This window comes from Bos indicus, chromosome 11 (genome assembly GCF_029378745.1).
Source record: "Bos indicus isolate NIAB-ARS_2022 breed Sahiwal x Tharparkar chromosome 11, NIAB-ARS_B.indTharparkar_mat_pri_1.0, whole genome shotgun sequence".
NCBI lineage: Eukaryota > Metazoa > Chordata > Mammalia > Artiodactyla > Bovidae > Bos > Bos indicus.
Window position 1 is genome coordinate 28,319,113 of NC_091770.1, and position 13,165 is coordinate 28,332,277.

Sequence of the window (13,165 nt, forward strand, 5' to 3'; positions counted from 1 at the left end):
GAAAGAGGAATAGGCCTGTCGAGTCCAGGCTTGACTCAGACAGCAGAGACCACGTTGTGGCAGTGACCTGCCTCTGGAAGGGAAAAGGGTCAGAGGTGCTTTCCTTAAAGTTAGAGAGTGGGTGCGTGTAAGCATGCGTGTGCATGTGCGTGTACACATATCCATGTGTGTGTGTGTGTGTAAGGGGAAACTCTTAGTTCTCTTGCATCCTAGCCTCATGAAGCAATCATTTAGATGAAACTTTGGGTAACCAGCTGGCTGGTGTCCTGGGAGTGAAGAGGGGCTGTGTAAGGAAGTTACAGGGCAGAGCCCTGACTCCTTCTCCATCACTTCCATGTATAAAAAAGACCCTCCTGTGCCTTGGGAATCATCAGAGAGGAAATCCACTATATTCCAGGAGGTTTTCTGGGGGGCATTGGTTGACAGTGCAGGGATCTTAGAAATATTTCACATTGGGTGTAAGATTCAGCTGAAGGATGTGATCCAGGCCTCAGCCAGACAAGAGCATGCAGGTGGAAGGTCCCTGGACATAGTCCCGTCACCATTCTTTGTTTGCTTCCTTCTAGAGTTTTTATGATTTTCTCTGGCTGACACACAGCTTGGAACAGGCTAAGTTCAGGTGTACCTTCTTTCTTTGTTAACATCACCCACAGCTCTGGGGCCTGCTGTTCTAAGCCTGTGATGTGAGCTTGGAACAGGGCTTATGGCACATGCCAACCTGCCTAAAGGCTGGCCCCACCCCATCCCTAGGGTCTCTGCAGGTGGTCTTTTAGGACAAGATGAACTGACAAGTTTCCCCAGACAAAATGAGGCGTTCAGGAGACCAGAGGCCAGGCAGAGGAGGAGAAACTTATTTTAGGTTTAATCTAAGTTGATCAAACCCAAAGAAAATTGGGAAGTAGACCTGAGTAAGGAATCTAGGCCCAATAAAGAGGAGCCCAGGATGAGCACAGGGCCCAGTCAAACAGTGCAGGTCTGCAGAATGACTTAAACTGCAGTCTAGAGGCCAGGTCAACAGAAGGACTTGATGCTAGGCTTGCACAGGGGCAGGGCTGGAGGAGCAGCCCCTCCTGGGGGTGCAGGCTGGCAGCGACAAGCCCCAGGGGACCATCATCAGCAAGGGGTGTGAAAGGAACGGGGGTCTGGCTGGGGCAAAGGCAGGGAATCTTTGCAGAGAGCCCACGGGGAAGCACGGAATTCAGGAAGCTCTTTGTGGTAAAAGCACAAGGAAGCTTTAAAGGATGAATTCATGGAGCAGAATCTTTCTCTGGAGTGGTCTGGTGGCCGACTCGCTCGGATCCAGTGGAGGCAATTGCTCTGAGATGGCCAAAGAAGCCCCAAGGAGTGCTGGTCTCCAGGAGCTCTTCCCAAAGCCCCAGCAGTTCCTGGGGCTTCCACCCTCCAGTCTGAACTCTGAGCACAGTGAAAGTGCACACCTGAGAGCAGGGACACTTGGAGCAGTCCCTGGCTTCCCCAGAGAGAGGTGAGGGCAGGAAGGACAGATGTGCAGTTTCTATGGCCCACAGGATGGGCAAGGATACAGACGGGTGGGGTGGGGGGCATGAACCAGAAGGCTGAGCTGTAGCCTTCTGCTAGCTGTAGCCCTGGCCCTGGCAAGGGGTGTGGGTGCTGGGTGCTCCTGTGGACAGGGGGTGACGGCTCCCCAGGAATCAGCAGTAGAAGTCCATCCTGGGTCAGGGGTTCTTTCTATCCACATAGAATGCAAGAACTCGGTGCTTCCTTTCCCTGGGCCTTTCGACAGCCCCAACCTGGACCAGAGGGCAGGACTCTGCTTGCTTCCTTCACTGAAGGGCTCAAGTAGGCTTCTGGGGGCCATCCAGGAGCTCCCACTAAGTTCACAACTGTTTAGCATTCCTAAAGACTGAGTCATCATTGCCTTGGAAATGATCCTCTGGGCACGTTCCTGCTCGCCCCTCACAGGCTTCCAGAGTCACTCTCAACACTGTTGGGGGTCAGGAGAGGGCATTTATTTGGTTGGTTTGAATTCAGTTTGAAGGAAGAAATTAGAACATCATCTGAAGGAAGGATAAAAAAGGAAACTTATATTGTATGAGAGGTATTTCTGGTCACGTTTGGAGCTGAGTGATATTGATCCTTACTAAGTTCTCAGCTATAGGGCAGTCAAGATATATTCAAGTTATTTAGATCTCTGATCACAATTACATCCTTGTGACAAGAGATTTCTCTCCAGAGAAATATTAAAATCAGGAAAGAACAGTCTTCATCTAGTTAGCATGTTGAAAAGGTGTCCCAAATCTGTCCCTTGATTGAAAACTCTTCTCTGAAAAATGTTAATGGCATCATCCTGAGTCATCTGTGGGCTGTGTAATAGAAACAAGTTTTAAGTTGAATTAAAGCCCACTGCGATGACGGATATACTGTATCTCATCTCTGAAAGCCCTAGTTGGACCAGTGTGGAAACTCACACAGGTGTTTATAAGCCATCACCCGCTCTAACCATCCCAGGATTCTCCCTGGGGGTGTGGAGGCCTGCCTGGCTCAGATGCCAGCAGTGAGCAGGGCTCTGCGTTCCAAAAGCTGCGTCAGTATAAGCCACAGACAGCCACACATGAGAAGTCATTGGGGAGACCCTGGGAAGCTGAAGTGTGTCCCCATAGATGTCATCTTTTGCTCATGGGACAGGGAGTTCCAACACAAGACAAGCTCTCCTTGGGCTTCAGGTGTCACATAAATTAAGGACACACCAGATGCCTTCCAAGGAGAACCGCGGAAGAATGGTTTTGACAGAGAGAGGAAGAAAAACTGGATTGACACTGGGAACAAGTAGCCAAGGTGGCAGATCACAAGCAGCGAAGGACAGTGTGAGTTTCTTAGATCTTAGGAACAAACTCCAAGTCAAAGGGAAAAAGCCACTGTGAGAAGGGAGGGGGCAAGTCTGTGATCAAGCATCTCCAGCTATGCACCTTGGAGGTGGCCTAGCGAAGACACTGGGCACATTGTGTTCCAGAAGCAAGGAAAGCTATGTACGGACTCCCCACCTCATCAGGCTGAAGATCTCCAGGGTGTTCAGTCAAGGGCCTGGGGCTCCAGAGAGAACTCCGGGGCTCCTCTGTTCTGGGCCTGCTCTACTTGCTCCCTGCCCATGCCCTGCTGATGTCACACCAGGATGCCACCAGTCCCCAGAAGCCTGCTGAAGAGCTGCTTTCCACTGCTGTGCTGGCCCTACTGAATCTGAGCCCCCTGAGCAGTTGGCAGTGGTGAGGTGGGGCGGGGCAGGCATCCTGCCTGTCTGATTCAGGAAGGACTTGGTTTTGCCTGGTAGTGGGTGCTGGGGGAACAGACCTGGGGAGGTCCTGTCTTCCAGTCTAGGAGTTATGCAGTGACAAAGCGTGGCAGCCTGTGTTCCAGGGTTCCTAACCATCCCCACTGCCCCACACAGAGGCCCTACACACGGGTGGGCGCAGCAAACTGCACTCTGCCCATGCTGGCTCAGCTGGAGGCTGGGGTCCCCGGGTCACCCGCACAAGGGCTGAGGATATGGCAGGAGAGCAGCTTCCAGAACTGGTTTCCATCCCCTCCATAGGAAGCCTCGCCCCTCTAAAGATACCACCGAGGAGATTGTCCAGATTCGTAGCTGGAATTTGGCCTCTGGTCAGGTTCCATCACAGACTTCGATTGGCTGCTATTCCCTTCAGGCCTTTGCCTTCCTGAGATGTTTGCTGAGCTGAGATTTCTGCTCCCTGGCGCCTGAACCTCCCTGTCTAAACCCTGCCCTGACTCACCAGCTGTCAGTATTTCCTGGGTTTCCTCCCTTCAGGTTTTCACCCCTTTGCGCTAACCCCACCCTAGGACATTTTTCAGTGGCCTTTGCTTCTGCGTGGAGCTTTCCTTCTCCTCTTTCCTCCCAACTATCTTATCTTGTATATCCTCCCTCCTCCACTTTCCTTTTTATGCTCCTCCCGTCCACCCTTTCTCCACTCCCATACTCTACTGATGTTGTACAAGCGATGTGCCATTAACACCGAACTGGAGACTTGGTGCCATCATGCACTCAAATCAGTTTTTCTGATTAGAAAGCTTCTGGTTGGAAGCAGGCGGCTTGCTTCCAACCACGGGCATACAGCAGTGGGTGGGTGGGGGAATAGAAAAGCCAGCAAAGCTGGATCTGTGACCTTTGATGCTGGAAAAACTCTCCAATATGGAATTCACCATCTGTCTTCCTGGGGATTTGGTTCCAAGACAGTGGCATCATTTGCTGCCACTAAAAGCAGCCTTTTAGCTTTTGTGTTCCTAGTGGGCTTGCCTTCCTTGGGGACCGTAGGGGCCAGGAGTGATGTGTTTGGTGTGATTGGAGGGCATCACCTGACCTTGTAGATCTTGGAGGTATTTTGCTCACTCCTAGCACTCCTCCTGCATACTCCCACCCTGCCCCCCAAAAGCAGGAGGCTCTGAGATTATAGCGCTGAAATGGGGGGGAAGCCAGTGGAGGAGGGAAAGGTCTGCCTTCCCAACATCCCACCTGTCCTCAGTGAAAGCCAAAAACAATGAGGGAAATGCCAGCCAAGTAAACTCTTTGTGTACATGTTCTCTCTTTTCAAGTTTGCTTCAGTGTGAATGTCCCTCTTTAAGGTAAGGCCTCCAGAATGGGGAGTCTCTCCAGGTAGGTGAGCCCTCAGGCCTGGTGACACGGAGGCCCCTTTCAACCTCATGATCTGTTCCATCCAGCCATCCACACTGCATGGCGGGACCCTCAAGGGAGGCCCTTCCTGCATGCTCCTGCATGACCAGGCTGTGCTGAGAGAAAACTGGGAAGTGGGCCTGAGACCCTCACACCCTCACCAACTCAGCGGCCAGAGGAGGAGCCCTGCTGAACAGACAACCCTTTCACTAAAGCCAGCCCACCAGCTGAAGACCTCCTGAAAGCGTGAATCTTGAAGACAGAGCCCTAGAGACCGTGAGAGGCTGTCCTCATCTTCCACATGGCAGGCAGGACGGGGGCCCAGTTAGTCCCCACAGACATATGAGGACAGCCCACTGGCCTATGTCCATGCCAGAGTGACAACCCTAGCCTCCAAGAAGCTGCAGAGTTCCTCCAAGAACCAGGATGCTGGCCAGGGCGGAGGGCATGGAAAAAGTCCAGGATCCTGTTTTTGGTAGTTGGCCCAGGTGGTGGCATGGTGCAGTGGACAGGGCACTGGCTGTCACCCCAGAGGGACTTGGGCGGGAATAAAATTGCTGTCATAGGATAGCCATATGAACCTAGGAATTCACCTCTAGCCTTCTTGAACCCTGACCTCCTTATCTGTATAATGGGCTTGAGAATACCCGCTCACAGAATTACTACAGGATTAGCTTACAAACCTCAGATGCTTTGCGTACTATAGATTCTCGATAAATTTTAGTTCCTGTCTCTCTCCATTCATTACCCCCAACCCAGCCTGTTATAGCCTTTCTTCCTCTTATCCCAAGATTCCAAGAATCAAGAGTTCAGAATTGCAAGAGGTAGTGTGATATTAATATTTGAAGGCTGAGATGTGGAATCAGATACAACCAGGTTCCGATTGGGGCTGTCAGATCTTGAGAAAGTCATCTCATTTCTCTGAACTTCTGCTGATCCGTGAAACAGGGATGATAAAATCTGCCATACTGGATTGCTGTCAGGAGGGAAAAACCTGGTGATGTGAAGTGGTTAGGACAGTCCTTGATATGCAGGGGGTGCTGGGGCTGGTGCTGATACTGATGGTGGTGGAGACAGTGGGGCGTCTAAGCTGAGGGAGGCAATTCTGGACCAGATTTCTGATCTACAGTGGTGGCGGAGCCAGGCATTCAGATGAAGGGTAACACCTTGTGTGCAGGGGCGCAGCCATCCATCGCAAGCAGAAAGGCATCTAAAGACTGGCAGAGAACACAGTTTAGACTCTGCCGGAGAGCCTCCTGAGGCTTAATGCTGGCGTAGCCACTGGTCTGAGCTGGGGGAGTTCTTAGAAGGAGGAGCCACCCTGGACACCAGTATTCAAGCCCTTTGCCCCTTGGAATATCCCAAGGTTCCCCACCTTTTATTCAGTGGATTTGCCCATGACCTCTACTGTTCCTGCCGTCAGCCAGCCTTTACTGTGCCTTTGCTGAGCACGGCTGTATAACTTTCAGTGTCCCAGCCCTAAAATGGTAGCAGTCACAGCTTCCCAAGTATTTCTAAGCTAAACAGCCTCACTGGGGTGTCTTTGACTCTGCACAGTAAATTTCTCTCAGAGAATTCTGATTGCAGGATCATCCCTGTGTCCAGGGACTGGAGGGCCCATGTATGTATCACTCTGGTCCTTCCAGCCCCCCACCCCAGGGGAAGGCATTTCCATAAGCTCTAAAGTTTTTATTTATGACTTGATAGCTGTTATATGGGCATTCATCTTCGTAGATTCACCAAATTAGTGCACATTGAATTTAGTCTCCTTCCACCCCATGAGCACTTAAGATAACACATACGCATCTCATCTGGGAGCATGGGACCTAGTAGGCTGTTCCTGACTGAAGTGGGGAAGGGCAGAAGCGTCAGGGAAGGTTCTCGAGAGTTGCTGGATCTTGGCAGAGAAAGCCAGGAAGGGTTAGGAAGAGAGAGCTACCTAGGAGAAGGCATGACAGGGAAAAGAGAAGGGCAGGATTCAGAGTGGCTCTTCTAGCCAGTGTTTCGTGGGTGTGTGCTTTGTGTCCTGTGGGATGCCCTGGGTGCGGGGAATGTAAACATAGAAGAAAAGAACCCCCTAGGAACATGGAACACTTTCATGTCACCGTGTGACGTAAGGAGCCGAGATAGCAGGAGGAGATACTGAACACGGAATCCCTGAGGGCTACAAAAAGTGAAAACAGTGAAAGAGAAGTCGCTCAGTCATGTCCGACTCTTTGATACCCCATGGACTGCAGCCTACCACGCTCCTCCGTCCATGGGATTTTCCAGGCAAGAGTACTGGAGTGGGTTGCCATTGCCTTCTTCAGAGGATCTTCCCAATCCAGGGATCAAACCCGGGTCTCCTGCATCGTAGGCAGATGCTTTACCATTTGAGCCACCACAACAGGATAAAATCCAGGATTTAATTTTGGGATCAGAGTCTTGAGGTTTAGAAGACAGCCTCCTCCCCGATCAGGCCTGTGTGGGTCACAGGAGCCACTTCCCACCCACCATCTTGTAGATGGTCCCATCTGGGGTGGCACGTAGGTGGATGAACAGTACCCACCTGCCCATCTCTGCAGACAAGGCTTCAGGTCGTCCTGCAGCCAGGGGTGGAGGCACAGTGGTCAAAGCCTGGGTAACATGCGTCTAAGTAACAGCAGAACATTAAGCTTTTCTCATGGATGGGCTCTGTCTTCCAGCCCTCAAGCTGGCATTTGCTAAAACATTATCCTAGAGTTCTGGGGCCTAGCAAACACACATTGGGTTTGTAAAGGTTTCTTAAGTTTGCACATCAGCCTCAGTCTCTTTAAAATGAGAAGGCCTGGATCACCGACCTGCATCTTTCCAAGCCTGAGTGTTATTTGGGCTCCTCCTTTCTGGGACCTACTCCACCCCTAAAGAAGTTTCCCTGGAGCACAGAGCTTGGGTGTCAGTGGAGTATTTCAGGTGGGTGAGCCCAGCTAGGCATGGAGGAGGGGCCAAAATAATGGGGACAGTGAGATATGATCATTGCCTGAAGCAAGGAGATGGACAGATAAGCCTGGAGTGGGGATTGTCAGCTGAGGTGACCTGGAAAATAAACCAGATCTTGACTGGGCACTTCAGCCACTCCTTCCTCCTCCCCATAAGTAGCTGGCACCTCACTATTGCTGGAAACAACAGGATTGGTGGTCCTCCTAGAGAGACATTACAGATTCAGGCTACAGGTACCCAGGTGCCTGGGACGTGGGTGTTCCACCAGATGACTCAAAATACCATCACCCCCAAAGCAGGGGATTCCAGAACTTAGCCTCCGCTGTGTATCACAGGCAGTGAGCTAAACAGAAGTCACTGGACAGGGCTGGGTCCAGGTCCCCACTGTGAGAGTCTGTGAAACCCTGCACAAGACACTGAGTCTCTCTGCTCCTTCCCTTAAAGTGAGGGACTTGCGTGGTCCCTACAATTTCTCCCAGCTCCAGCTACTCCATGTAAACATGCTCTATGCAGGCAGGGATGTGTGTGGTTTTTAAATTTTATTATAACCGCATTTACAGAGCCTAAAAGTCACCTGTTTAAAGTATCCATTTTGATGTGTTTTAACAAATGGATGCACCCATGTAACCACTTGTACATGAATGTATGAACATCTCTGTGTCCGAGCAGTTCCCAGATGCCTTCGCTACCAGCAGCCCTCAATCTGCTTTCTGTCTCTGGAGAGGAGACTTCTCTTTGTCCTTGAGTCTCACGTACATGGAGTCATGTTGTATGTACTCTCTTATGTCTGGCTTCTTTCACCCAGCATCAAGTGTGTGAGATTCATATGTTTAACTTTTCATTATGGAAAATTCCAAGCATGCACAAAAGAAGCAAGAAAAGTAGAATCCCCGTGTGCCCATCACCCTACAGCGACGATTAGCAAGCTCTGGGTCAGGTGTTAGGGGAGGAATGTGCTTCCGTTTCTTTCACAGCTGTGTTCTTAGCAAAAACTCCTGGCACAGAGTAGGGATTCAGTATGCCTGTGTGGGATGAATGAATGAAGCTCTAGAAGTGTTTTTTCCAGAGAATGTTTCTCTCCCAGTTCCATCTCTAAATTCTCGTCTCACTTTTTATGGCCTAAGATCTGTTCCAGTGTGCACCTAGGAATTTGGGGTGATAAGATCCTGCATTAGGAAACCTGAAATTTTTGAATGGTAAGAGAAGGTGGGTGACCTCATCTTGACTTGAGAGGCATCTATTAGAGTGTTTACAGTTGCCATTTTAAAGCCAGTAGGCAGAGCCCTAATACCTTCTCTTCCCCCTGGGCCAAGAGAACTTGATCTCCATCCAGGACATCTTCATAAATATGGGGAGAAAAGATGGGTCATTGGAAGATCAGGGTTTTTGCCAGGACCTACTGGAAAGTTTCTTCGTGTACCAAAAAGCATCCCTAGAGTAGCTAAACTCAACAGCTGTCAATGATGACACTGCTTTGAAAAGTAAATGATGAATGAAAAAGGGCTCCACAGTTAGAGGCAGAGCGGGGCTGGCTTTGCCACTGTGTCTGCCCACTTGCAGTGGGAGCAGCCACGGGTCCTGCTGCTGCACGCCCTGCCGCATGGGGCCAGCTCACTGCAGAGCCTGGCCCGGGGGCTCAGGCTCAGGGCAGGCCATGGCAGGTAGCATGCTGTCTCCTCCTCAGACTTTTTATTCCTGGGTATCGACCTTGTATTTCCTACATGTTTTCAGTTCCAGACACCCTGCTGGGTGCCCCTTTACCCGACTTCTGGATCTTCCCCTCAGTGGGTTGTAAAATCAATTTAGAAGGTTAAGGCAGAAAACATTTTTAATGAAGACTAGGATCGGGTTGACTAGGGTAGGGTACAGTAGAAAAGAACTAAACAGCAAGACTAGAACACAGACTGAATCACGCAGAGTGAAGGTAAAGTGTACAAGCTGCGTCTTTACTTGGGGGTGGTGGAGTGAGGTGATGTTCACTAGGTTACACAGAAAATGTATTTCTACTCTTGGTCATAATGAAGAATTTCAAAGGACTGTGCTCCTCTTCACCCTTCATGTCGAAGAAATGACCCCAAAGGGTCTAGTGGGGATGGTAGCCTCACGCACTATGAGAGACTCAGAGCAGAAGGCAATTTTTGCTTATTGGTTGGTTGGTTGGTTGGTTTTTAATGCAGCAACAACACTATTGGTGAGAGCCAGTGACTGCCCACCGGGCTGGGCTCAGAGCCTCAGCCTCTTGCACAGGTGACCACAGTGGTGCCTCTCAGTGGGAGGCAGGACGACACACTCCAGCCACACAGCCCGGAGTCAGAACAGGCTGAACCTAATCCCGGCTCCCCCACCTTGCACACCTTGGGCAAGCTGTGTGCTGGTCTCCAGTGGCCGTTGCGGCAGCACTGTCTCCCCGTAGGGTAGGTGTGAGGTCAAACAAATCAGACAGGTAAGCTTTGTGATACAGCCTAGAGAAGGCTCCGTTGCTGTGCTTTATTATGTTGTCCACATGGAGGGACTGGGCCATGCCAAGCTCTGTGCTGGTGCTGGAAATGCATGACAGACACCCAAGCCAAATGTCCAGCCTGTGGAGGAGACAGTTAACAAATAAGTCATTTCTTAGCCCTGGTTACAAAGAGGGCTGGGAAAGAGGGGCACAGGGAGGTGTCAGGTATGTGAGGGGGACCAGCCTGGGTTGGACACAATTCCTTACGAAGGGACATTTCTTTCCCACATTAGCAGCTCATAGATCCTTCTTGTTAGCAGCAGAATGGAGGCCTCCTGGGCTCAGGGATGATTTCAAGCCCCTTTGCAGTATTTGAGAGGGAAACAGACACTCCTGTCCTCTCATGTCTGGTCTTGGAGAGGGGCAGGCTCCCCAGTGTGAGAAGAGCTCTCCCTCTGGGCCATCACCTGGGCACTCAGCAGGATCCACTGCTTGTGAGCTGGTTACCACTAGTGACGGATGGTGTAGGTGTCCCACCATGCCCCGAGACCCTGCCTGCCTCGCCAGGGAGCCAAGATTCTTGGGGCACTTGGAGACACCTCTAGGCCACTGAAAACTCCAATCTGAATCTCGTCAAGGGCCAGTGAGCTCTGTACAGACAATGCAGACATGAGCAGTGTATAACCACATGAGCCAAAATGAATCCTGGCTGAAATGTATGCTCTGTATTTTCACTACCAACTTTTAAAGGCAAATAGTCACAGCCAACAGTGTGCCCACATGTGGACCTGGGCAAACCTGTGAGGTTGGAAGGCTGTGAGGGTTTCAGGAGTCAGGTGTCAGCACCGCTCCCAGAATTGCCCAGGAATGTCTCCTTCCCTAAAAGAAATAGAGAAATACTGTGACTGTGGTTCCACCTGGTCTTGCAACAGCCTTGGATACATAGTCTGTGTCGGGACTTTTCCCAGCTGTTTTCATAGGGAGCCTTCACGTGGAGCTCCAAGAGGCCAAAGGCAACACCCTATGTTGGAGCCTCCATGGTACAAGGGCCTAGAGCAAGTGGAGACATTTCCAGTCCTGAAACTGCTTCTCAGGGTTTTCTTCTCTCTGTGGTTCCTCAGAGAGTTATTCCACAGAGAATTTCAGGCCTTGTATGAGGGGAAGCTTTTCAATCTGTGGTTCTTAACTTAGCAGTGAAGTCAGCACCCCTTCCAGAACCTGCTACAATGAACTCCTCCAGGAAAACCCAAATATGCCCATCTACACAACATGCATTACTGTATTTTAGGAGGGTCATGGAAGCCCTGAGGTCCCTTCTCTAGCACAGCAGTCAGCAAACTCTGGCCCACTGGCCAGATCCAACCACTGACTCTTTCTGCACAACCCTCAGACTATGAATGGGCTTTACATTTTTCTTCAGCGGTTGAGGAAGAATGCTGGGTGACACTTGGCCATTATAAGAAGTTCAAATGTCTGTGTCCATAAATAAAGTGTTCCTGGGACGCAGCCACGCCTGGTCACTACTGACACCTCGTCTAGGGCCACTTCTGAGACACACAGCAGAGGCGGGTGGGTGTGACAGAGGCCCCACGGCCCACACAGCCTAAAATAGTCACTAACTGGCCCCTCACAGAAAATGTGCCACTCATGCCCTGGGAGCGGGAACCCAGGTCAAGAAGTCTTGCTTGAAATACCTTACTTTAAATGATTGAGCCATGGAATTTAAGGTAGAAGCAGCTTTGAAAGTCACCTCAACAAACTCCCCACTTGATCAAGGACCACGTTCCCTGCTTCTGTGGGAGCAAGGGGTACAGGGAGTTGTGTCTTGGGGGCCCCTTTCAAGCTTCTGTAGGTTTCCAAACTGGCCCCTGACTTCCAAATAACCTTCAAGTAGTTGTCCCATAATTTTGTTTTAAAAGCACCGTAGCAAGTGTTCCAAGTTTGGTAACAACTTCTTTATAACGGGGATAACTGCCCTTCCCTGTAAAGGAGAGCACAGAGGACTGAGTCTATTGTTGTTCAGTTGCCAAGTCATGTCCACGCTTTGTGACCTCGTGGACTGCAGCACGCGAGGCTTCCCTCTCCTTCACTATCTCCCGGAGTTTGCTCAAATTCGTGTCCATTGTGTTAGTGATGCTATCTAGCCCTCTCATCCTCTGCCACCTTCTTCTCCTTTTTAACTTCAGTCTTTCCTAGCATCAGGGTCTTTTCCAATGAGTCAACTCTTCACATAAGATGGCCAAAGTATTCGAACTTCAGCATTAGTCTATAGACTGAGTCTATACACCCCTATAAACCCCCAGTTTATAGACAAATTGTAGTTGGCTAAACTCCTTTGATCACTGAGGTATTAGCTAGGTGTGAGGGAGGAAGTTAGTGGTAGCTGATAGGAGTTTCCCATGCAACTCTTCAAATAGAATTTGTAAAAAATGTGGATTTATTTTTTTATAGTCTGGCAAACAATAATGAGAGGGGGAAATGGTTGAATTCCATCGTGCAGTGGGTTTGATAGAATTCAACTGTAGTTGGTTGTTCAGAGTGCCTGATGGTCTGAGAGACTTCGTCCACTAAAAAAATAATAATACATTTATATATTTAAAATCGATACTCAGCAAGGACCTACTGTGTAACACAGGGAACTCTGCTCAATGTTAGGTGGCAGCCTGGATGGGAGAGGAGTTTGGGGGGAGATTGGATACATGTATAAGTATGGCTGAGTTGCTCTGCTGCTCACCTGAAACTATCACAACATTATTACTCGACTATACTCCAATATAAAATAAAAAATTTAAATAAAAAAGTAAAAAATGCATTTAAATAATTTATATTCACTCAGGAGTGAAGCCACTTTCCCTCAGACAAAGTTTAGATGAGGCTGTGGACCAGATTATGGGGGTGGAGGCATTTGACCTGGCACTTGGGTGGCTCCTCATTTCTGTGTGCCAGCCACAGAGGTCAGCATGCTGCCATGACTGTCTCCAGTGGACCAGAGAATGGCCAGGGACCAAGTGGCTTCCTACTTTTAAATGCCATGAAGCTAATCATTTGTGCTTAAAAAGCAAATGGGTCTTGATCTTCTCTTCCCCTAAAAGGTGGAAACAACTTTA

At 49.9% G+C, this 13,165-nt stretch overlaps 1 protein-coding gene across 4 annotated transcripts in view; it reads left to right on the plus strand.

Moving 5' to 3' along the window:
• PRKCE (protein kinase C epsilon) overlaps positions 1–13,165 on the plus strand; it is a 542,406-nt gene that overhangs the window by 514,696 nt on the left and 14,545 nt on the right. Inside the window, exon 16 of one of the 4 annotated variants that reach the window (XM_070798090.1) lies at positions 4,582–4,611. The exons of the other annotated variants lie outside the window; for them this stretch is intronic. Within the exon in view, the coding sequence (XP_070654191.1) occupies positions 4,582–4,596 (15 nt within the window). The 3' untranslated portion in view covers positions 4,597–4,611. Of the gene's footprint in view, positions 1–4,581; positions 4,612–13,165 lie in introns of those variants that run through there. 4 annotated transcript variants of the gene reach the window in all.